The 25,739-nt window shown below is 47.0% G+C and overlaps 1 protein-coding gene across 1 annotated transcript; it reads right to left on the bottom strand.

The window, feature by feature from the left end:
- Positions 1-712: 712 nt before the first annotated feature.
- fam120c (family with sequence similarity 120 member C) lies at positions 713-25,693 on the bottom strand. Its single transcript, XM_086213067.1, has 17 exons — positions 24,153-25,693; positions 21,226-21,472; positions 20,996-21,078; positions 17,711-17,839; positions 16,624-16,726; positions 16,439-16,512; positions 15,874-16,148; positions 13,050-13,212; positions 12,865-12,948; positions 12,587-12,758; positions 11,439-11,688; positions 11,169-11,283; positions 10,705-10,914; positions 10,301-10,541; positions 9,695-9,830; positions 8,670-8,733; positions 713-6,716 (listed from the first exon to the last, which is right to left on the bottom strand). Exons 1-17 carry the CDS (start codon positions 24,666-24,668, stop codon positions 6,459-6,461), a joined length of 3,120 nt encoding a protein of 1,039 aa, XP_086069193.1. The 5' UTR covers positions 24,669-25,693; the 3' UTR covers positions 713-6,458.
- Between the last annotated feature and the right edge of the window lie 46 nt (positions 25,694-25,739).

Below are 25,739 nucleotides of genomic sequence, written 5' to 3'. Positions count from 1 at the left end.
GAGGAATTTCAGTGTTGTATGATCAGGAAGTTATAACTGAAACCTTTACACAGATATTTGGTGTCAGCCTCTACTAATTAGCAGGAATACAAACAGGCTGTGTAGGTGGCGCGAGTGAGCGCTCGCTCAGGGTTGCAGGGAGTGTTCCAATGAAAACAGATGATCTCACAGGACTGGATTTAAAAATGTATCTTATGTGGAACAGAAAGATCTAAAACTCTTGGTACACTGTAAAAAGTGATCCAGCACCCAAAGGGTTCATCCTAAAATTAAGGGTTACCCCACTGATTCGTGTTTGAAGTGCAATGTGACCTACAACTCCTTTCATTTGTTGGAGTAAAACAGAACTTGAAGTGGACACTGCGGTGCCGCAGAGGCATCCTCAATAATCCCAATAAACGTGGGAAACCGAACGTTCCCTGCACGTCACGCCTGCATTCGTCAGACAGAACAAGTGCAAGTGGATAGTTTCCAAAAAAAACCTCCACCTGTTGCTTCCAGTCACTCGGATGACAAAATTCAACTTTCATCCAAGTAAACCGTTAATAATCAGCATTCTAGTGATCAACGGTAATACCGCAGTACCGTGGAGTTGAAGCGTGTCCGGGCAGACGGCGCCGTGACTCCACACCACCATGAATGCTACGGTCCGTTGCCCCTCAGGTGGAAATCTAGAAATAAGCACACTGGACACAACAGATACTTTTTTTTTACTAAAAGAATAAATTTTATTTCAGCACTGTAAGTCATTTCCCAACCAGTACAAACATGACTGCCATCTTTGTCTCTTTCTGAACCATTCCTCCCCTCCCTCTGTGAGATCAGACCACCAACAGCCAGACAAATAAAAAAAAAAAGGCTTTCTTTTTCTCGTCTTTCCACAAACAGTCTGGTGCTTCCATAATGCTAACGATGATGACAAATTATACCAACCATAATTATGACAGCAATAATGATAATATTTCTATAACAATAATATTATGGATAAATTTTTTACCCTTTTTCGCTGCACAGGTAGTTTTGGATGGCCCTGGGGACTGAAGTACATGTTGAAGGCATGTTTGGCCAGCGTGGTGAGAAACAGCCAATAGTGCTCCATCTGAGCACCGTAGCAGGACTCAAAGTAGAGGTGTGGGGCGGGGGGGGGGGGGGGGTATACTGGAGCTTGGGGGGCTGTTGAGGGGGGGAGTGGCAGTGTAGAGAGAGACAGACAGAATAGGGACCCTTGTTCAAACTGGACAAAACGCTGTGAGAATCCTGCAGAGATCAGGACAGGTACAACACAACTGCTGGCTCTGTTCAACACTCTGTATGACAGACGTTAACACTGATGGACACCTTCCTGCTCCGCGACCTCAGCTTCTCTTAACATTGTCCAGCTCTTCAGAGACGCTCCCATGAGTGCAGGCAGTGAGGCGAAGCTGCTTTCATCCCCGACCCTCTCCTCTCGTCAGGGTGGATTTTACCCCAAACACCTCAGCTGAGATGGTTTGCCGTTGCGATACCAAACTTTCTTCCACGGATGACCGACGACGGTTCGAATTTAGGGATTCTGGTCTTGAAAAGTCATTCTTTTCTTGTCAAGTGGTAGAAGTGCCGATCCATTAATCAATGCGAAGTACTTTCATGAGCGATTACTCCTTTCAACCTTTTTTTTCTCAGCTAGCTTTTTTTTTGTCATGAAAGACAAAATGAAGATTTCGCATCGCAGTTACATTCTTTTTTTTTAACAACAACAAAAAAGGAATCCATCACAACTTTCATAAGCCCAAGACCAAGCCTTCAAATTGCTTTTTAAATTCAGATCATACATTTCTCATCAAAATAGACAAAATAATCCAGCCAGTATTTGGCATTTTTAATGGAAAAATACACAATTATCCTTTTGTTCTGTTAAATTAAGTGATTTCTGCTCAACTTCCAAACAAGTAACTTAGTGCCTTAAAAAATGCTTTTAGATTTTTAACTTGCGTGTGCAGTTTGTGTATTTTTCATGCAGAAATGCCTTATAAATGTAAAAAAAAAAAAAGGGCCGATGAACCTTTCGGTTTCTAACATTCCCTCAGCTTTCCTCCGAGTCGTCCTTTCACCTTTTCACACATCTCATCTAATATAGGCAACCATCTCGGGATGTGTTTTGAGGAAAATTCAGCCACTTTGACAGCCTCAATGCCCGCGTAAGAAGAGAAGACTCGACGAGTCCAGGGAGTTAAAGGCAAGTTTGTGAGAGCGCAACAATGACACGTAAGAAAAATGCATAAGAGGGCGCTAAACCGCAGCGTGGCTGAGCGCTCGCTCGCCCTTCCTGCCTGCGTGAGTGTCCGTCTGAAGTGAGCAGTGGTTCACACAGCCTTCATTCAGTCAGCGAGGAACTTACAAATGAGAGCAAACGAGCAACAGGAGCGGAGGATTCTTTGACCCACAACGCCGACACAAGCTGAGCGCCCCTCTGGGCTCCTGCCTGCTCCGCTCACTGTTCACGAGAACACCTCCTTCCTTCTTCCCTGTCTGTCTGCATCTCCGCGACAACCACAGTGTAAATACACCGTCACCTCACAGGCTTGTCGGATAAATCACACGTGCTGTATAGTCTTTACATATATAATGGTCAAAGAACTTGTTACTCGGGGCGAACCGTCGATGTCGGGGAGAACTATGGGGGCGTTACAGGGTCGAGGGGGATGCGAGGTGTACTTTGGTTCTCAGGTGTTCACAAGAGATGTTTCGCTGCTTTGTGCAAGGGCGCAGAGTTCAGCTCCGATTGATAATGAGTCAACCACCAAATGGTCATCAGGGGTATCATGAAAGTCAAACATAGTGCAGACAACTATTCTCAATTCATAACGGGCAATACTTACTTAACGTACATAAACGGTGAAGTGGTCTAAAGATGCCATATAAAATACAGGTAAGGAAAATCGCAATCATTACAGTTCAAATCTCTAGGTTGGCTAAGCGTATTTCAGTACTAACTGAAGCAATGGTAGAAGGATTAGATTAGAAGATGTAATAACATTAAAAATAGTAAGAAAAACACATTTGCACAATTGAATAAAACTGTTTAGATTTTTTTCTGATTTTTTTCCAGACTCTGGCTAGATACATACAGAAACTGATTATTAACGTTAATATAACCTTTACTGTTAGTTGGGTTGATTAAGGGGCGGGGCAACCCTAAGAGAAAAAGAGAGAAACGGCCAATAGAAACGGTCCTAGGGCTAAGGGAGAGGCAGAGAGCGGGTGACAGGAGTGAAAAGAGAAAACTGAAATACAGGAACCAGTGTGTATCTGTCTGTGACTGCTTTTAGTGAGAGTCAGTGGGCATGGAGTCGACCTTCCAGTCTGTGCGTGTGTGTGTGTGTGTGTGTGTGTGTGTGTTCTACATGAGGGACTGAGGAAGACTGAAGGGGATAGAAAAGAAATGAATGTTGGGGGTAGAAGAGGGGAGGCAAGAGAAAGTGTCATAGCAGGGGTGGGGGGGTGGGATAACAAGCATAAAAATCACTGATCAAATATCTATCGAACTAAAACAGACAAGGACAAAAGAGGGACACTACATCATGTATTGTGGTGTTGTTTTTTCCATACTAGCTACTGTGAAACTCAGGGTTTAACATCTATGTATCAGTGTGTGTATCAATGTGTTGTGTGTATAATATCGTGCCAACCCGACACCGCTAACATGCAAACTGGGATGTGGGATTTTGGGGTCAGTCGAATGTGTTACCAAATGATCTCTGATGAACTGACAACCACTCCACTGGGAACTGCACGAAATCACTTCAGCACGAAAGCAGAGAGAATGCTGCTGGTAACAAATGCAACTGAATACCTGTCTGTCGAGTGTACGAGTTCTGTGTGTGTGTGTGTGTGTGTGTGTATATGTTTGTAGGTGTGTGTGTGTGTGTTGGCGAGCGAAATCGAGAGAGGGCATCGAGATCACACTCTGGCTCGCCGCAGAAAAGCCATCTTCTAACAATGTACTGTTGCAATACACATATTTGTACTAATGTCAAAAGTTGAAAGCAGTTACGTATATGACTCCTAGTAATTCTAGACTTAGTATTTCGGCCAGTGGAGCTATATTCTCTAGCCTAGTCTTGGTGTCTTGAGTATTACAGTCCTTGTTAAGCCTGACGCTGGTACCTACTCTTAACCTAAAAACACCTACAGCACTCGGTATGCTTAGTCCCTACCAATAATGGCTAACAAGTCCAAACCTCTGATTTCATTTGGTGTTGGTGTAAGAGATGGCGGCGCGGCCCAGCCCCTGGATGAGCGTAGGCCTACACTCATCGCTGGGTCACCTATCAGCGTTTCACTGTAATGGTTGAGTTCAGAACAGAGGGGATGTCTGACGCGACTACATTGACACTTACATATAGTCAGGGTTTTTTCCTTCAAAGAGCTTTTCCATGTCAATTCTGTGGCACACGAAAGAGCACAAGTCATCAACATAGTAAGAAAATAAGGTGCTTCCTGTTGACTTGCCTTTTGTTTTTGTTTTTCTTTTTAAATGTAATGAGCTCATTTTCACCTCCCAGTAAGAGATTTCAATGTTCATGGCCAGCATCTCTCAGCCTGTATCTGTCGGTCTACTGCTTTGAAACACGCAGTTGTTCTAGAAATTGGTAAGCATTTGTATTTCCGTTGTCAGATGAAAGCTACTGTGGGGGACACATCTCATTCTATACAAACATAAGTGCTCTAATAAAACAATTCCATATCATAGAAGTCTCAGATTGTGAGCGGCACACTGGGGTCCGCTGTGAGGGCTCCCTCTCCCCTGTCATGTGACGTGTGTTCCGACCCATAAAGCCTCCGCCCGGTTCAGCTGAGGGACTTTGGGGCAGGAAAGTGCATTCTGCTGGTCTAAAGTGACACACCGGAGCTCTGTGGGGCAACAGCTCTCATCATGACAACGGTGACTCAATCACCACCCAAGGGTGGAGGGATCTTTGAGGCTTAGCTGGCTCACCCCTTTTACATCACCGGCCGCCTCTGTGGGCGAGCCTTCTTAAAATACACTTTGGAAATAACTTTTCTGAGATGGGAAACAATTCCCAGGAGTCCTTAACATCAGGAGTCCTTTAAGCTCATAGCAAAGTTCTTTTGTGAGTGTGTGAGGCGAGTGTGTGAAGCTCTGCCTGGCAGCAGTCGCCCTCACATCACTATTCATCTCCATCATTTGCTGGGCAGCGGTACTCTTCTCTTTTTGGCCTTAACTCCAGAAGGTGCCTCAGAGTTTTCATTGATCACCTGGTAGAGGACTGTCCAGTGTGGTTTAACATTTTTAAAACAAAGTGCCTCTTTGTCTGAAACCACTCTGTTCACATTCTGACGTCTCACAAATAGATGTCTACCTTTAAATGTAGTTCTACATGTCATAATGATTTACTTCGGCGCAGGGGACACCCCTCACAGACCGTCAATTCAACTGCATCAGGGGCTTGTTCAAATTCCTTACATTTAAATACAACATTAAGTGCTTCTGTTGGGACAGTACAATCAAAGCTTTGGGAGAAAGGGACGAGGGGGTTGGGACGATCATATAATAATGCACTTTTTTGGAGGAGCAGGGTTAAATTTTGCATACTTTCGGGCTTAAGGTGCATTAATTCATGGGGTCTCTTAGCACAGCTAAGCTCTTGGCTTTGCTACATAGGTCAAAGAAAGATAGCACGCTCATACCATGGTGGTGCAGAAGTGCTCCAGTGACAGAAACCAATCAGTACATAAGGGCTTCGTTGCTAGCAAGTATGCTAACACTGCATGTTTAGCAGTGCTGCTAGTCCGTAGAGTACAGGGGCGTGGGGGTCAAGGGTCACTGCACAGAAAAATGGAACATCACTTTGATTGCCACATGTCCAGAGTTAAACTCCGAACGTGTCTCTGAGCTCCTGTAACCTTACACGAGATGGCTATGGCAATGAACCGCATCAACACACAACTACCAACCGTGGCGACCAGGCCTAGATGCTGTAACCATGGAAACCACATCCAATCTGTCACCGTAACCACGAGCTTAACATCTGTGTGCAGAGATTCAATTAATGGGACCATTTAAACACAAAATAAACTCTAACTGTACAGGTACCCATACTTAGAGGGGGCTCGTTCAAGTGGTGGGTGGTAATGGAGCTTCAAGCTTAATTTTACTTTGAGTGCAGGAGGGAGGCGAATAGGATTTTTGAGGGGTGGGGCGCTTACAGACTCGTGGAGAAAATCTCTCTTTATAAAACAATGTAAAACCACATGAGAAAACTAAAATGGGAGTTCACTGCTTTGACTGCTAGCTGCTGAAGCTTCATCAGACGGAGCAGCGGAGGAGGAACCTCACACCACTTCCTGCTCCGTGTGACAGAGCGAGCAGCTAGCAGGCAGAGCTACAGAAACAGGGAAAGGCAGTCGAACACAGATAACTTTCTTTAGAGCAGTGCATCTCGGCATGGATGCCATCACTCCTCCTTCTGTAGCGCTCCGTCTGACGGGCAGTCGTCAAGGCAACAGGGGGCCTCCACTTCCACCCCCTCTGATTGGTTGTCTCTGCTGGCTAAGGCACACGGGATTGGCTGGGCCAGGGGGGTCAGCTCCAAGGGCTGGCCGATGGCGGAGGCTGGTGAGCTGCCATTCAGCTGCTGAGTTGCAACCTCTGGCGTGGAGCCCGCCTCCTCTGAGGGCTTTGGGGGACTGCTGGATGGTGGGGGGGGTGACGTCTGGGAGGGGCATAACAGAAGGGAACAGCAGGAGGTTAGACTGAGACAATTATAGCTGCCATGTTCTGTGGAGATTCCCCAGTCTTCTAGGAAAGTCAAATTACAGCCCTGCAGAGATATTTGTCTAAGTCTTGTGTTGCAGGTGCCCAGTACGTGTGGTCGGGGGTTAGTCATCAGATCCACCTTGGCCCAGTATTCCCAGTGCTTTAAAAGCCCATTCCACCCCTGAAACTGCACAGGGAGGAAGGGGAATGTGTTCTCGTCTCCCTTTTTGGCTGGAGCGAGGGATCGGCCCGGCAGACGCGAATGTTGCTGGCTGATCGCAGACGTGATTCCAGTTGGTCCAGTGGTGGAGCTTCTTGTTAGTTGGGTTACCATCCAGCTTTTTAACACCTAATATTCACACGACAGTTGTGGACAGAAACGCACACACAGTTGTGTAAATTGTACTAAAATGTGTGATACATTTGGATGTAAACCCGACAGCAGAGGGCTGCTCGTTAAGAAGGTTCAGCACGATACGGCGTTCAGTGCTGCTGAGGGAACGAGACAAAGTTGTATAAGACAAGAAAATGGGCCTCAAGTGCTGTTTTTGTTTGTGCTTTTTTCTTTAACAGTGGCGCTGCCACCACGTTGAACTGAAAATGTCAACAGATGCGGCACAGAATACCGTCTACAGAGGTCAGCAGCGTACTGTACTGTATCTTTAGCCAGGAACACTGAACGGGGAGGGAATTCACAGGCATCCAAACGTCTCTTCTCTGGGTTTAGTCTTTGTGAAGTGGCTCTTTGAACTGTGTCTAATTTCCATGCACTGTGCGGCTCTTTATTGCGATCACAGTGACGGTCCCAGTGACGTGTGCTGCCTTGAAGGGCAGCTATCCTGCTCTCATGCCTCTTCTGGCCTGTTAGTGTTGCTACAATGTCAGATACTCAAGGTAAATAATTCCAAAGCGTCACATAATGAGCGACGCGCAGCGCTGCGGGCTGGTTCGGCCAGCTTTGCACGCCGTGTGTCACCTTTTTTAAAAAAGCCTTTTCTAAGTGACATCAAAGCTCCATATATGGGCGTGCTCCCTACATGCACACAGCCCAACATCCGCCTCCTCCTGCTGCTTCGGCTTCAGACGTTCTACTGCTGCGAACTGCACAATTCACAGTGCCACACTGCTCGGTGCTCCAAGGAAACGTTTTTAAACGGAGCGAGGGCACGCTAACTTTGTGTAGCTTTACTAAAGAGGCGAGCAGCAAGCAAAAGTGGATCCGGTTGCTTTTCCCAGGCCGGCAAAATGTACTCTTAACTCTGCACCGGCAAAATGAGGAGAGGGTGCTCCACTACATTTGCCAGCCCTTCATAAGTCCTCAGAATATCAACCAATCACAGCAGAGTGGGCGCGGCAGGAGGCGTAACCAGAGGAGGGCAAAGGGGAGTGGTAGAATAACAAGTACTGTTTTCACAGGAAGCAGAAAATATGAAAACGACAGAGAGAGCCAGAGGCTACAAAGAGCGACACAGCTTGTTCTACAGTTAATGGTGTCTAGCTGCTCCTCAAGAGTCCAGCATCAGGCGCAAAGACCCCAGAACAACAGCATCCCAACTGCTGGGAGTTCCAGCAAACTCTCCCTGAGCCCCTCCAGGCTCCGCAAGAACCTCTTTTTTTTCTACAGGAAATGACAATATTGACACACAGACAACAAAATGCCAACATATTCAACCAGGCCCGCCACATGTCCCAGGCTGACCTACTTTAAACATGCAACCCTCAGCTCATACATGCCGGCACAGCTGGCTTACTGACAGCCGGCCCTCGTAACCTGAGGGATCTCTTCGCTGATTCCAACAAATCCTGCTTGTTGCTTTAATTCATGCTGCCACCGCTTGTTTTTGTCACGGTGTCTGACGGTCAACACCCAAACAGCGGAGTTTGGAGTAAAATGTTGCTGTGATCATACCTGTGATCTGTTGGCAGTTGCCTTCTTCCCTCCCCGTAGTTTTGCTGGAATCTCTTTCCCCCTCCTGTGGTGAACAAACAGAGAGATGTTGAGACATACAAATACTGTCAGCAGCGCTGACGGCATTCTTAGGGCTCGGCCAGGCCTGGCTGGCGATGGGAGTCCATGCTGGAGCTTCTGAGTTCATCTGTGTTAAATCCACACCAACCATCCATTCGAACGGTTGTGCCAACGTTTAAAGGGACTGTGGGTGTCGGTTGATATTATTTTCCTGGGAAGCAGAACCAGAACCATCACCTCACAGTGACCAGGACTTGGCATCTTGCTATTTCAGTGGTGGACGCATTTCAACTTGTGAGAAGGGAGTGCTGGTCATCTGAAGAAATGGACCTCCTCGTGCACCAGGTGAAGGTGGGTGGGCACATCTTATGTTTATTTACGGGAGCAGGAGGAGGCATCCACCAAAGCCGTTAGAGGTGGAGCAGACCTGGGAGGAGGTGACGCAAGCCTGAGAGGAGGTGGAGCAGGTCTGGGAGGAGGTGACGCAAGCCTGAGAGGAGGTGGAGCAGGTCTGGAGGAGGTGGAGCAGGTCTAAGAGGAGCAGGTCTGGAGGAGGAGGAGCAGGTCTGGGAGGAGCAGGTCTGGAGGAGGTGGAGCAGGTCTGGGAGGAGCAGGTCTTGAAGGAGGAGGAGGAGGCCAATGTTTCCAGGTTCTCGGGCATCAACAGAACCTCACTGCAATGCTGCTCGTCCTCTGGTCTGTTTGATGAGTCTTTAAATTTCACTTCACTCATGAACCACTGATCTGAGACCAGCCTGCTCCTGGTCGATGATACAAACCTTTTCTAGAGTTCCAAAGTATGAAAGCAGCATGGAGGCACCGGACCGGCCTCAGTGACAGACTGAAGCATCAGACATAAAAGACGCTTCACTGCTTCAATTACTGATACTGTAACGATGGTCAACAAGACTTGAGGTACTTCTAAACATGCAAGTTGTTGATTAAAATAATAACAATCAACTCACCCTTTCCCTGCTCCGACTGACACCACCTGCATGTTGAAGCCCCCTCTCCCACGAACCGGTTTGTTCCCAGCCCACTGGCCAACAACCATGCCAGCGATCTCCAGTTTCCCTCCCTGAGGAGGGATGGACTGAATGCCTGAGGACAGAAAAGAGCCTGTTACTGAGAAATCTTGTTACTGTGGAGATGTCTCTTTATCTCCCCTAGAGCTGAAGTTGGCTTAAGGCAACAAGCAGATGTCTCAAGCTCACAAGGATTCTTTTTCCCTCCTGCATGACTTCTCTGTGACTCCAGAAAGACACAGCCACATATATTAAGCCTTGAACTAAGACATACTGATGGCTGACAACAGCAAATATGTGTAATCCACATATTCTCTATCCAGCCGTATGATCAGTAATCCACCAACACTTTGACTTGGGCTAAAAACAGATTGGAACACTTCAGGTCTGGCACTACAATGAACGAGTGAGGACAGCATGACCATCTGCTAAATTCAACTGATCAAACTTGTTCTGGTAGCACTGAACCACAAATCCTTGTTTCGTGGGTGAAGTATCACTTAAAACATGAGTGTGCGCGAGAAGACTGAACAAGAGCATCTCTACCTGGGAAGGCTCTGGGTCTGTGCTGGGCTGGGTGGTGTGGATGATGCGGGTGATGAGGAGGAGGCATGCCGCCCATAGGGCGGGGAGGGTAGAGGGGGTGCATGGGGTAGAAAGGGGGCACCATGGCAGGCGGTAGGAAGGCAGGAGGTGGAAGAGGAGGGGGAGGAGGAGGAGGGCGAGACAGATTGATGCCCTCGAGGATCGCTTGACGCATCTTCTCAACCTTGGACACCAGCTCCTCCTGCAATGCAGAGAGCAGACTGACGTGACTGAAGCTTGCAGGTATTATATATGGATAACACACACACACACACACACACACACAACACACACACACACACACACTAAAGACCATGAGCAGACCACACACGGCGATTTGCTCAGGAACACACTGGAGTTTGTACCTGCCCCTCACACATGTCCAACAAGGCAGCGCGGTCACGAGCAGCCCGGGCCAGTTTGCTCTGGAACAGTTTTCCATCGAAGAAGCCCCAGGGACAACAGTGTTCCCATGGCAATGGCTGGCCACACACATCATTGATGAACAGCGCTGTGTCAACACCGGCCATAAAGAGAGCAGCCAGCTGCACGCCACGGGCATCCACCTTCTCCACCTGACAGCCACGCAAATGAACAATGACAGCAGCTCTACATTGGTGTCAGCTAGTAGAGATGGGAAGTAGCGGTGTTAGAGACGGGTTTGACCAGGACAAGTAGAACACACGACATACGGTCTCTCTTGTCAGATACAGGATAAACGTAAGAAGGATCTCTGCAGTCAAGATTTCAGTCTTGTAGCATTACTTTGTACAAAAAAGGGAAATTCATCTGTGCCTAAACCAAATGTAAAAGAAGGGTGGTGTCCAACCTTGAGCTCCTGGAGCTGGTCGGGTTCGTAGAGCTGGTTGGAGACAGCCTGAGCCAGGAAGGCGTCTAACTCGTGTCTCTGGAGGATCCTTCCTCCGGGCCACTGCATCATATACCTGTGGAGGAAGGAGAACGGAGCTAACGCCACAGCAGCAGGGTTGACATCAACAGCATACTGAGGGGAACATGAACACTCCTAACTACACCAAGACGACAACGCGCACATGACTTAAGGAGGCATTTAACAAGCACCAGTGGTGTGATGTCACACCTGAGCACGCAGCACATGAGCAGCAGATGCTGTGGGACCTGTGCTGGGTTGAGGAGGGCTGGGCAGTCAGAGCGTAGGCAGGCCAGGAAGGCCCTGGTTCTCCTGGAGCGGTCCTCACTGGCACGACCCAACCACAAACGCCGCAGGTTGGGGCAGGTCCACTCCCGGAAACACAGGGCCGGAACCAGTTCAGGCGTCAGAGCAGACTTGGATTTCCCACTGCTCCACTCTTTGACAATCACTGGGGGAACTGGGACACAGAGACAGATTTAGTAAGGACGCGTGGTTCGGACATACAAACTGTTGGTCGGCCTTCTAGCTTTCACGGTCTTAACTTCCCTGAATCATCTATGAGGGTGATAGTGGTTGTGGTTGCTCAGGGGACAAACGCTGAACATTAAAACGGCACTCCTGACTCTCCAAAGAATGACATAATCTGCTCCATTCTCTGTCTTTGTCTCTGTCCATCAGTCTCTTCCCTTTCTCTCCCTCTTTGTCTCTGTCCCTCTCTTTCCTTCTGTCTCTCTTTCTTCCTCCATTCTCTCTCTTTATCTCTGTCCCTCTCTCTCCTTCTGTCTTCCTCCATTCTCTGTCTTTGTCTCTGTCCTGCTCTCCTGCTCTCTCTCCGTCCCCACTGATCCTGGATCTGCTCCACCTTCCTGCCTGGTAAAGGAAGGTTCTGGTGGCTGCTGTTGCAGGATGTGCTGCTGATGGAGAATTGTTGGGTGGAGGTTCACTGAAGGAGGGAGGTGCTGGACCTGCTCTACTTGGACAGAGTCAGGACAGAACTTTGGTTGGGGTTTGGCGCCGCACAAATAAACCTGACTTGACATGATGTTTTTAATAATGACAGGTCAGAAAACCTCAACGCTGCACACGCTGTCTATTAACTGACGCACCAGCAGATATCTAATCATCAACATAGCGCATCCCTGTTGGTTAAAGGAACAGAGACACAACGTAAAAGACGGAAATGGATTTAGACGTCAGCCCCAGTCAACAAGTCCTGCGTCCATGAAGGGTCCAACATGTGAAATGACGAGAAACCATTTTGAAAATAATCCCTCAAGTCAGTCACCCAAGAAGAAACTCTACACTAAATCCACCTAAACTTTGATTGGGACCTTTGCCCCCTGAGATGCACCTACCTTCCAAGGGAGCCCTCTTCCGGAGGGCGAGCCTCTCCAGGCGGCGGTGTGTTTCAGCCAGACTGAAGAGGACGCCGTAGGCATATTGTCGGGCAGCACGGAACAGCAGAGAGGCAGGAGGCAGCTCGGAGTTGCACTCATCTTCTATACACACTGGCATTTTCATCTCTCCCTGTGGTAGGGCGATTAGAGGAGGGATAAGATGTAACCCTTGTTAAAGGAGATGGAAGTGCTTCCAAGTGTACTCGTCAAACATGGATGACATGTCGATTGTTTACCTTGGTCAATATGTGGTAAATCTGTGGGTACATCAGTCCTCTTCTGTGCCTGTGTTCGGCTACACGAAGAACCTCAGCGCTAACCTAAAACCAGCGGGAGGAAAAACACGTTCCATGTGTGACACATTTTTATCTGATACATCTCAAACAGATGAATGGAAATAGCAGGAGACAGACAGACCCACCTGAGGCAGAGGGGGTGTGGTTATGTCCATGTGACTCCGCGTCGCCATAGACAGCAGTGACGGAATGTTTGACCCGCTCCCGTTGCCTTGGGAACCGTCTCCGGAGGCCGAGCCCCCCCTTCCAGCAGGATCCTCCCACCGAGAGGGCTTGTCCGTCAGATGGCTAAGAGAAGGAGGGAACATTTAGTCGTCCTGCGCGTTTAATGCTCACATCGTTACAGTAATGACCTTAAAGCTGAGTATCCATGTACGCATTCCCTACTCTGACCTTTAAATCCCAACCTCTTGACTAATGGGTCAACGAAACATGCAGAGAGACAAAAACTCCTCAATCCTATATTCCCTGTGGATGATCAGCCCTGCGGCTCCCTTCGTCTCCTCAGGAGCTGTAATCCTTTAATCTGGAACTGTCGCTCAGCTACTTTACATCAAAAGCTTGTTGACAAAAAGCTGGTGAGGAAGCGGTCAGTGGAGCAGAGTTGCTGCGGTCAGTGTTGCTGTCACAGTTTGCTGAACTCATCATAGATTTAGGAACCAGTCGCTAGGATCTTCATGAATACTGCAGGAGTTCACCAGATGTGGGGGTTGTTTTTAGGGCTTGAGTAAATTCAACAGTCCATAGGATTTTTCAATCACCCAATAAAACACACAGCAATTATGATGGAAGATGTGCATTCTCTCACTTTTCTCTCTGAACCAGGGCGAGTAGAAACCGTGCGACTGTTCTGTGGTTACATTTCACCACTTTCAAACCTCAAGTTTATGATGAAATATCCTGGAAGCGCTTGGAGTACAAACGTGCCACTGTGCGATTATTTCAGTTAGCATTCTCTGCTCCTCCACTTTCTGCATGCTGCCATTTTCCACAGTCCTGCTCTCTACCTGAAACCAGCTAGCTAGCTAGCTAGTAGCAACCTCCAGACTGGACATGGTAAGTTTTGACAGGGTTTTGGTATGTTTAACGGGGTTTACCCCAGATGTTATTTTACCAGGGCGCCATCGATGCATCCTGGGCTTAGCCCCGCCCATGACAATTTAGGACTGGCTCAACAAAACACAAACAAACCAGAGCTTTTATTCCTTCTTCAGCAGAATGACAGGTGAAGCCAGAAATTCCTTTTGTGCACTGGAGACGTTACAAACGTTACAAGCAAACACGGACAGCTGGGGAGTGGCGAGGCAGGTCGGTTCAAATGTGGTGCAGGTGTTTTAATAGAGTTCAGTTTAAATATTGGCTGACTGACTCAAGATAAACTTACAGAATGATAAAAGGGTGGAGCTGTAATTTAGTCCAAAGTCCAAGCATCAAACTTCTTTGTCAATATTCAAGCAAGACGTTCAGCTGAACGTCACACGAAGCCACTCGCCACAGAGCTCTGAGGGTTTTCTAAGAGTAATCGAGTATTTGACCAGAACTTTCCATTTTTCCTTCAGGCTATTATTGTGGCCAACACACTGGGAAACCCAAGCTGTCCCTGTGATTAGTCTAAACATGCAGAGGCCTAAAGTCATGTTTCTTCTTCCACATCAGGAGTTTGCTGTCAGTTGATAAAAGCTGCACCTGCTCAGCCTGTTAGTCGACATGCCATCACGTTTTTATTAGATTACTCCAATTATTTAACTTCATCTCTTGGGGGCATCAAAAAGAGCTTGGCTGGCAGGGCTGAGACAGACAGCTCATACACGGGTTTACCAACACATGTCCAGGGTCATATATGGATTTTTCATTACTGCAGAAAATAAACTCAGTAGCAAACCACACCGGAGACACAAGACTTCAGCTTCACTGCAAGTAAGATTCGCACTTGTGTTTTCTACCTGAGGGTGTTTAACGTTCTCAACACCTCAACAGTCTCATTTAGCCACTCGTTAGCACCGCTTTTCCATAAGTGTGTATTTCCTGACCTATTTTATGCTGTAGAACAAAACGCTGAAAGCCTGAATCAAACACAGATCTTATTTCAGGAATTTGGTTAAAACCCCAAACAAACCACCAACGCTGATACAAGAGAACAGGACGTTCAACAAGGATAATTCACTTCCAGGCTCCTTCTAGGCCTCATTCTTCTGCCACTCTTAAAAACACGATCAGTGCGGACATGATTCTGTGTCAGAACGCCAGCATGACAAAAAAATCTCAACATTTTGTTCATAGTACAAAGTTCCATCTCTACTATCGTTCTTCCTCTTTCGGTAATCAGGGGTCACACGTTTCAACACTTACAACAAACATCTGTCCATTCATCCTCCTTTTCTACCAGTACCATACAATGTACAGTACCAGTACATACCGGTGTATAGCAGTACATACCGGTGTATAGCAGTACATACCGGTGTATACCAGTACATACCGGTGTATACCAGTACATACCGGTGTATACCAGTACATACTGGTGTATACTTTGTGGCCCCCAATCAAAACATCAGCCATGACGGCCACATACTAATCTTCTGTTGTCATCATTTAAAAAGATGAGTTGAGTTGTGAGCAGCTCATTCATTCCCACAGCCTCGTTTCCTCTCACAGTGCAGCCACTTTTTCATTTGTCTGTAACTCAGGTTCCTGGTACCACACAAACATGTGATACAAGCACACACGCAGTAAAAATCCTCCTTATAATGAAGTATTTCTGCTCTGTGAGCGCAGCGCTGCAGACAGTCAGAGCAGAAGTGATTCTTTTCTTTCCGGTGACAATCTGACCATTCAAAACTCGTCCGACTCAAACTTTTCTCACAGCCAAACATTAAGTTGAGCATTCGGGGCGGTCCCAGTTTGTCTTAATTAATATCCTGTCAACGTGCCACTACTTGTCCTGTGTCTTACTTTGTGTTGCTGTCGTTGGGTTCATCTCCGTCTGATGATGAGGAAGGAGATGGCGAGGGACCAGACTGAGTGCCGGTGTGATGATTTGGCAAACGACCCCCCCCCTGAGTGGAATCATATGGAGCTGACCAGTCAGAGAAGCCCATCTTGCTTGTCAGTGAATCATTGCAGTCTTGGGATGCTGGCGGTGGGTTCTGGAACAGAGGGGCGGAGCCAGGTCCATACGGAGCATTTTGAAAAGGTGGTTTTAACCCCGGGACCTGGGGAGGCGGGAACTGGTGGGGAGGAGAGGAAGAAAAGATGCAGGAGAGGGAGGGAGAGAAGATGTCTCAGGGACAGGAACCAATAAAGACCAATTTGACGTCAAATCAACCCAGAAGAATCTAATCACGTTGGGTGAGTAGATTCAGGACGGGAAGGATCGCAGCTCTTCCCTTTGCCAGTTTTCCCTCAAATGAGAACATGCCAGGATTTAAGAGGACGGTCTTAATCTACTTTTCTACATGCAGGTTCTAGTAAAGCAGAGAACACTTACAGATAAAAGAGGATTATCAAAGGTATCTACCTGATTCTTTCCAGGCTGCATCGGTCCCATGTGGCCAGGTGGTCCCCCAAATGGAGTGGGTCCAAACCCAGGTACTGAGCAGGGAAAGACAAAGACACAGATGCTTTGTTTCCCCATAAACAGATTAGTCTTCCCACCATGACTACAGGAGTCTAGAGTTGTTCCCTGAGCAGCTCATTACTCACAAATGAAGGAGGAGGGCCCCATGTTGGGCGATCGTGGTTTGGAGGCAGCTGAGAAATACTCCACAGCTTTCTTGAATCGCTCCACCTTGTCCTCCATACGAGACTGTGGGGGAAACGGAGCACTGGGTTTTATCTTCCAATTACAATTTTGGATTCCAACACTTATCAGAACAAGACATTCCAGAGAAAAGGGTTATCATACTGCATTGTGGTTTGCAATGATGCTGTTGGTCTCGAGAGGTATAAATCCTGGCCGCCCTTACTAGAAGCTCACAATGTGTCTGCTCGACAAGGAAATATCAAATTTGTTTATATATTACTAATTTCATCTCATTTTTAACTTTTACTTGTTTTTGGCAATTGCAATATGTTTAAACTTGATGGATATTTCCTGTCAAAGTGTTTCTAAAGTCAACAAGTCATCAAATTAAACCTGGACATGGATCTGACGTTCACATGGACAGAGATATTAACCTGATTAAGATGACACTCTGAGGAAGAGGCTGACAAGCAAACAGCGTTTCCCAGCTACCTTAACCAAACTGAGGTCTACGCGATCACATTTTTGAATAAAAACACATGAAACATCCTAGATCGTCAACATGTGCACATTAATAGTCGTAACAGACTTGAAATGTGCCACAGTCACAACATGGCTGACTAAATATCAGTTCCTATTTCCACATGCTTTGAATTGTGTTTTAATTCTTCTCTTACAGTGAATTTTGGAGAAGGCAGAGAAATAAAACAAAAACAGCCAAAGAAACAAAACAAATAAAATTTAAAAAAACTGTAAAAAAAACAACGGCCCAACCACTATCGCGCTCGTCACGGACGCCATCAGGGAATGAGTGACAGCGTGATTTCAGCCATTTGGGAATAAACAGCACTGAGGTATATTACAACTTCAACTCGCCAATAAATCTGATCATGTGACTAATGTGTAAAGAATTTGAAACTGTCAATGACAGCCAACAGGGCATAAAATGATTACCTTTCATTTAACTTAAGACACATTAATGCACCTGGGCTGAATATTCAAATTCACCCCCAGTGACATATGTGAGGACTTCCCTGGTGAACGCACCTGTGACTGTTTGAAGACATCTCTGGCGATGGCGTCGAGGTTTCCGAGGTCTTTAATGGAGGAGACGTACTCTGACACAGCCTTGATCACCACCTCACAGGGCGGCAGCACCAGCTGATGGGCTCGCACCTGAGACACAGCAGCAAATGTAGAGGCCTCAGTCTCCCTCTTATTTCACAACCTATTTGTCCATACATTCAATGGCAGCATCAAACTGTCAAAGTCTGCAACCATACTTCAATACATTTTGAGTCAAACAAAAATGAGATGGGGTGTCAGCACCTGGCTTTGAAAATGTGGAGGAGTTTCACCTCATGGCCAGACAACACAATACCAGTCACTCAGCAGCAGGGGGCGTCAGTGCACCTGCACAGCTTCTGCCTGAGCACACTCACTCTGTTCTGTCCACCATGAAAGGGGTGAAACCTAAGCCTCAGTCGTATCACCTTCCCACCTTGGTGTGAGTTTACCTCACTGGCTATGGCAGACCTCTGACTCTGTCCCTCAGAATTGTGCTTCTTTGCCACAATGAAATGACATCAGATGGTTCCTTAACTCATCTGTGGTCATGACTGAGAGAAGGAAATCACCAGTACAGGAGGCTGACATGGGTTTCCTCATTGAGAAGGTGAGACGTTCAGACATCCGTGAGGGACTCAGTGGAGCCACTGCTGCTAGGAGCCAGCTGAGGGGGTCAGGCATCTAGTCAAGATGCCACCTAGGCCCCTCCCTATGGAGGCGTTCCAGGCCCGTCCAGCTGGGAGGAGGATGCAGGGCAGACTAAAGACCAGGTGGGGTGTGGCTGGGGAAAGAAAAGTCTGGGATCCCCCTGCTGGAGCTGCTACGTCTATGACCCGACTTCAGATAAACGGGTGAAGGTGGAGGGATGGAGCCATCACACTGGCACGCGTGCAAAACTGGTTTACTGTTTGTGTTGATGTTGGACTGTAAAGTCGAGACACTCCTGGCCTTAGAGATGGAATTCGACAGCTGCTCCAGATTGTCAGACACACGGGAATCCTTCTCCTCTGAGCTTCTAAACTCCTCTTCTCAACTGTTGCGTACTGCTATCAGGCTACAGCTAGCTCTTTGGCTACAGCTAGCTCTTTGGCTACAGCTAGCTCTTTGGCTACAGTTTTGCTACAGCTAACTCTTTGGCTACAACTCGCTCTCAGGCAGCAAGCTAGCTCGGCTCTCCCATCAGCTCCACCTCCTTTACAGAAAAGGTTTGTCGTCAATTGTTTTATTGGTATTCAGATGTCATCAGGCAGACGTCCCTTCTGAGAGTCACACAGCCTTTTCTCATACTCAGACAAAACTACTTTCTCCTCCACAGAAAACTGATGAGGAATCAATTTGGGATGAAGAATCAGAAAAAATAGCAGAATTAGTCAGTTAAACCTAATTGATTCCAAACGCTAAACAGCCCACAACAGATCTGACCTGATATGACAAGAAACCAGCAGAATCTCAGGCAGACAACAGTTGGATCTGAATTCTGACCCAAACAGGGCGGAAGAACAGAATCCCGATGGTACCGTGGAGATAGCAGACTGCTACTGCGACACACACACACACACACACACACACACTCTATGACACAATATGCCCACGTGATATTTTCACAAAAAAGCCATTTCTCTATGCATCACTGACGTTAGTTCCCGAACGTACACAAATTTAAAACATACTAGTTTCATGACATCTTCTAACTCGTATTTTGAATTCTGCTTCATTCTCATTAGCGAGATTAATTCCAAAGCAATTCAAATATTCTCTTCAAGACAAATGTGAAAAGTCAGAATAACAACATTCAGGAGACGCCGTCACTTCAGGTAATCTGGCACATTTGATTCTCTTCACACAATAAATTCCCTGTTCACTTTTACCAGGCATGAGAGCAAAGACAAACCTCCCTCTGATGCTCGCCGGCCAGAACTGCCAATGTGGGTATTTTACAGGGACTGATCAAAGCTCTAAATCCATGTACCTATTAGGACTGTAACGAAGGAATGTCTTCACTGCCGAGTGTGAGATGAGCTCAATGTTTCATTTTGTCTAGGCGAAGGTCCAAACCCCAAAAGTGTTTAGTTTACTATCACATATGGCAAAGAGACACAGTCAGTCCTGCCGCTACACAGGCGGGAGCCTGAGAACACGTAGCATTGTCTTGTTATTTTCCATTTCTGGATTTGTGAGGTGTCATGAGCGGAATAAATACATTAAAACCAAAACAAAACCCATCTTTGGGGAAATTCAGAAATTCTGGTGTGTGTCAGCCACCTCCCGGCATATTGATCTTTGGAGTGACTGAGAGCTGATTTAGCAAATGAGATTGTGGGTTCTTTCGGTTGATGTAAATTAATCATTGCACTTTCATGCTGTACCATGTGGAGACAAAAGCTCTCTTCACACGGATTTGGTGCTACCTGGGCCCTCCAGTCATTTTTAATAATTGCTTAGGTCATCTACGATCTTAATAACGTGTGAATCTGCATTGCTGTGATATGAGGAGGAGGGAGGGAGCTTCCATCCCTGCCAACAGCAACAGCAGCGATTCATTTGCTAGAACAACGTTTGTCAGTTTGGTCACTACAGCAGCATCAACATTCTCAACATCCCAAAAATTGTGAAATTGGACAATAATGGAACCGTCTGCAAATCACAGAATGTCGTGGAATTTGCCAAAACATGGATGCACATTCTAAAAATCAGGGTTTCTCACCTAAACATTCTTTGCATTGAGAGCGGCCAGCAGAGAGGCTGCAGTGAGGTGAAATAATAAAAATTTACTTGAGTCAACAACAATAAGATGCTCCTGTGAATGCAACGAAAGCTTTACACATAAAAAGCTGATAAAAGCAATTCATCAAACCAACTGCTCAACGGGCTGCTTGATACCGCCGGCCCAGGAAGCTGTACTGACGTGTCTGACAGGGACGAAACAGTGATCCATCCCTCGATTACTCGCCGTTATGAGGAAACTCAAGGGGTTGATAAGAGAACTGACTTAAATCTGAGCAGAGGGCAAGCAATTCTGTTGCTAGCTTGTTGTTAGTAGCTAAGCTAACACCACTCAGTCTCTCATTTGTGTTCCATGTTGTACATCGGAACGTTACCCTGGACCACTTAGTCATTTTTTCATTTCATATTTTCATTATCTCTACTTACCCTAGTGAGATTCAATTTCCCTCCATTAAACAAAACACTCTCTGCCAAACTGCTAATATTTTGCTAGAGCAGGAAGTGGTTTGTGAGGACTCTGGCCTGAGGAGGACATGGTACCTTGAGAGAAGCTAGTGGGTGTTCTGGTCCCAGCAGGCTCCAGTGGAAGGCAGCCAGGTCTTCATCAGGCAGAATATGATTTCCTGCGAGAAGGAAAAGCTTTCAACTGTTTGCTGTGTCAATGAAAGACAACAACATACACAACTCACAAGTAGGAGCGTGTGTTTTTAGGGAGAGCATATGATTTGGAGTGTAAGCCAGGAGGCATGTGAGAGAGCGCTGCCCCTCACCCAGCAGAGCAGCGAAGCAGGGCAGGTGCTGAGTCTTCAGGCCGAGCTGTCTGGCCGCCTCAGACAGCAGATATTGGTGTGTGGTCAGGTTCTTGCCATTCCAGCTCAGTTTGAGAGCATGCGAGGAGAAGTAGGCGGGTACGTTGCAGAGGGCAAACTCTGAGTCCTGAGCAATCAGGCCAGCAAATCCATAGTCCCTGTAGAGAGAGAGCACTTCCTGGTGGTGGTCCTCCAAAGTCTGTACGACCTGCAGATGAGGAGCGGACACAGTCAGCCTGCTACGTCATGAGAACGAGGGCCCGACCCAAAACTCTACAACCGAAAAGCTTCATCTTTATATTAAGATGTAAACGATGCCTCGATCTTTAAACATTTGTGACAAAGATATGTTTTGTTGGCAGAATATTTTATTGTAAATCAAATATACAATAAATTACTGTTCCAGTCAAAAATGACATCATTTTTTAAAAACACACCACCAAACCACTTTGCCTGCTCCAGACCAATGAGTGTTCATCTGATGTAGGCTAATAGCCACCAAGTCTATCGAGCTGCAGATACATCAGTCAGGCCCAATCAAAACACTCCCTCGGTGGAGGTTGAGAGCCAACGCCGACTTGTTTAAGAGCCATCCGACAACGCCATGTATCAGGTTTCAGTCATATTTATGGAAACACAACACTGTAGTTGTTTCTGTGTGATTTCACACAAACGATGGAAAAACATCTTGAACAGCGTCAAAAAGACTCGGCAAAGATCAAATCTGTAAACCTGAGCAACCACCGAGGAAGCTAGCAGCGCTGCAACATAATCAAAATGTGATGAAGGTAAAGCTCAGAGCCAACCAGCGCTTGCAGGGATTTAAAACCTTTACAAAGATCTTGCTTGGATTAATAATGGGTTTCTAATACGGTTTAATGATGTTAATAAAAAAAATTAATCCTCCCCCCATTGAAGGAAACATTAGACTGCATTCACGAAGGGCAGAGGCTAAAGACAAATTTAATAGTTTCAAATATATATGATAAATACTGTCCTCAATTATCGTGTTATAATAGGTTATAGTGCTACTACTAACATTTATAATAATAAAGTAATAGTCATATTTACATTGCTTTGTTGTTTGTTTGTTTGTTTGTTTCCCTCGCACATGACGGGGAACAAAGATGAACAAAAGCAACATAAACTCCAAAAAAAGAAGCATCAGCATCAGCATCAGCAACATCATTCTTCTCAGCCTCTCCACCGCCACGACCCAGAATTCAGAACCTTAAACAATGGGCCACAATGGGCTGCAGACATGTTGCAATGTTCCAAAAGCATCACAGCCAACACTCAGGCCTCAGGGAGAGAAACCTTTCCCCTTCAGCGGATGAGTGTAAAATCTTAGGACACATCAACTGTAAAACTACAAAAGAAAAGTACAGAAAATTACATACAAAAGATGAGAGTAGTAACAACTGTTTGAAGTGTTCTAGACCTTCATCACGCCGTCTTTGAGGGCAATTCACAAATGACAATTCAAGGAACCTTCCACATGAGCACATATCTGCCACTGGCAGTTGCAATCCGCTGACGGTACAGCAGTGTAACACGCACGTAACCATACACTGCTGTCATACATTGCTACAAAACCCTCAGTGATTAACACAAAATAACGGTAAATAAAACTATTGCTGAGAAAAGATGATTTGTTTTGCAGCAGTTTAATGTCCATACCTGAGTCCGAATGCAGTCTGACATTCTAACCGCTCGCGTGTGCCCACAGGGCCCAGCTGGTAGTAGAGTGCATGTTTGGCAAATTAGCGACAGCAGGATATTGTCACGGGGAATTATGTTAATCAATGGTTATCAAATCACTGCAAAAATCAAAGAACTACATTAATTTCTTACTTTAAAATTTATCCCGTTAGCTGATAATATGGAGCAGAAGTCCAGGCTGCTAAATATATGCGTGCAAACAGTTTCTCAGAAGACAAGTTGGACAAACAAGTACACATGAGATCTGTGAGTAACGATGCTCTACAAGCACAAGGAGCAGCAGAGTGGGTTGTACTGTAACGTGGGTGGGATTTTCTATTCAAACAAGAATCCTCTTAGGATTCACTACAGCATTGTGTTTTTTAATACCAGCATGCAGACAGATGGGGAGGAAGATCAAAGGCAAATATGAGACAAATGTAGGTAAAGTTGATTAGGGAACCTTGGCGAAGTAATCAGAGGTTTACTGCAAGCCTCAAATTAAACACTAAATCACATTTCATGCAAATGATGCAGAAGTCAGTCAGAGCCTCACTGTGGGACTCCATGTCTGGATGGAAACTCTCCCTCTCCCAGGGACGTTCTGCTGCAAGCTTCTAGGCTAGTGGTTCTTTTCTGTTTCTCAACATGTGACTGTGTCAGCAGCAGGTCCTCTGCATCCTCCCAATAACCCACCGATTGACAACATAAGTCATCACACTGACAGGCACCGGGGGCCTATAAATAGGCTATCCACTCAGCAGTTGTTCAACAATGTATGAAGGGTTCATTGAGTTCATGTTATGTAATTCATAGGCTAGACCAGGTCAAGTGGTACAATACGTGATCCTAACCACTCTATACAATGAATGCACAGACTGGAGCAGCCACTGGTTCAACTGCCCACACCAGTGAGTACATTTCTCCTCCCAGTAAACTATCCCAGCACACGCTTCAGCACTGGCTACAACAGAACACAACCTGTTAGCAGGGCTGTCTTCCCATACACCGCTAAACAGGTCCGTCCAACACGGACTCTGAGGTGGCGTTCGCTCTCAACCTGGAGTTCAGCCGCTCCTGGGCACGTTAGTTAGGCATGGGCGTGCAACTGGAACGAGCACGTATGACATGAAATGACCACACTCAAAAAAAACAAAACCTCCTCAGTCAGCTATCACATTGCTCACCCGCACTCGGAAGCGGAACATGGCGAGGCGGACGCAGTGGCTGAGGCAGGCCGGGGGCAGGAACCATGCCCGGGGAGGCGGGGTGGCCTTGCTGCCGACGTGGTTGACGATCAGCTGCGCAGTCTGTCGCTGGCCCTGAGCTCGCCGCGCCCACTCGGGCCAGCGCTCCTTCCCCAGTGTGCCGTTGAAAACCACAACCAGCTCCAGACCACCCTGGTACAGGCAGGCCTGTGACAGGGCGGCCAGGTAGCCCAGCATGGCGTTCCACTCGCCACCACACACCCAGTCCGTTTGGTAACCGCCGTAGAGGCGTTGCAGGCCGGAGTCAGCGTCGATTAGGATCCTGGCAGGCGGGGGCGGGGGAGGCATGGGCCCTGGGTGATGTGGGTGGTGGTGTGGGTGATGGTGGTGAGGGGGCTGACGAGCCGCTGTACGGGCAAGCTTCAGGAGGTCCACCGGGACTGCGGCCCCGGGACAACGCTTCTCTAAATACTCTTGGAAGCCCTGCACTCCCATGACGGTGTTGTTGAGCCTGTGTGTCTGGCCGGGAGCGGGCTCGGAATACGTTCTGTACGCCGTGTTTGTACTGTGATGTGGGGCGAGACGAGCTAGCTATCTGCGAGCTAACTGTCTCCGGAGTAGAAAGTATCAGCTGTGGTTCAGTTAACGAAGCGATGTATCCGTCGCCCAGACGACTGAAATGAGTCACCGTGCACTGATGTGCAACCGTGTCGGCTAACCTTACTTTTTTTGCCAGATATTGAGACTCTCAGTTTTGGTCGTGGGTGTTGAGTTTAGTGTCCATCCCTGTGGATTTTTGGTGTGGTGCCAGCAAGGCCAGTGTAGCTACCTACAAGCAGAAAAAGTTCACCGCGTTTCCCGTGTCCATAATTTGGCTTTACCAGCTTCCAAAATGTAGTTGGCAGCTAAAAACCGAATTGCCACTGGGCGGTGAATATGATCCAGAAACTCCCATCAAATTATTATCCTGCTGGTTTTTGCACATGAAACAGATGCAATACTGCGCATTAGTTAGCAAACCGCAGGCTGGATGGCCAGTTCGCGGACATGATGTTAACCCGGAGCAGCTAGCAAAATTGTGATTATTGTCTCTGACAGCCCGATTTTTATGACATTTGTTCTGCGCCCCTTCAAGCAAACTTTAGCACATGTGTATCGATAGGTTGTTGGCTCGCGAGTGTTCCGAATACCAATTAAAACAAACTAACTAGCAGTGTTCCTGGCTGATTGGCTAGCTGCACTTCTATTTGCTAACTATGTGGCTAGCTGCTGTTAGCTGCTGGCAGGGTCCCCGGCGTGATTTGACGCGTCAACTCCCGAAGACAAGTCCGGGGCGGACACGACGCGGAATGAGATGGATGTTTGACGAAATAAAAGAAAATGAACTAAAAGAAAATAAAAATAAAAGCCCGATGGTGCCTCCCTCGCTGTCTTCCACGCTCACGGCTTCATGTTGCAGAGGGGAACATTACTTCCAAGCGACATCAGCCATCTTGCGACTTCCTCGCGGCCCAGTGGAGTGGGAGAGAAGGCGGAGGGAGCGGGAGGGGGCGGAGGCGCGGCCAC

The sequence above is a fragment of the Aulostomus chinensis genome, chromosome 9 (genome assembly GCF_037954235.1).
Source record: "Aulostomus chinensis isolate RoL2024-O1b breed Wild chromosome 9, RoL_Achi_v1.0, whole genome shotgun sequence".
Lineage (NCBI taxonomy): Eukaryota > Metazoa > Chordata > Actinopteri > Syngnathiformes > Aulostomidae > Aulostomus > Aulostomus chinensis.
Note: the sequence above shows the minus strand (reverse complement) of the source record. Positions and strands in the feature narration are given on the sequence as shown.

Excerpts from the sequence above, each read along its gene's own strand:
- fam120c (XM_086213067.1), bottom strand. The coding sequence starts at position 24,668 with ATGGGAGTGCAGGGCTTCCAAGAGTATTTAGAGAAGCGTTGTCCCGGG. Across the intron at positions 11,689-12,586 it reads GAAGAGGGCTCCCTTGGAAG|TTCCCCCAGTGATTGTCAAA; the intron begins GTAGGTGCATCT and ends TCTGTGTCCCAG. Across the intron at positions 9,831-10,300 it reads CAGACCCAGAGCCTTCCCAG|GCATTCAGTCCATCCCTCCT; the intron begins GTAGAGATGCTC and ends TTCTGTCCTCAG.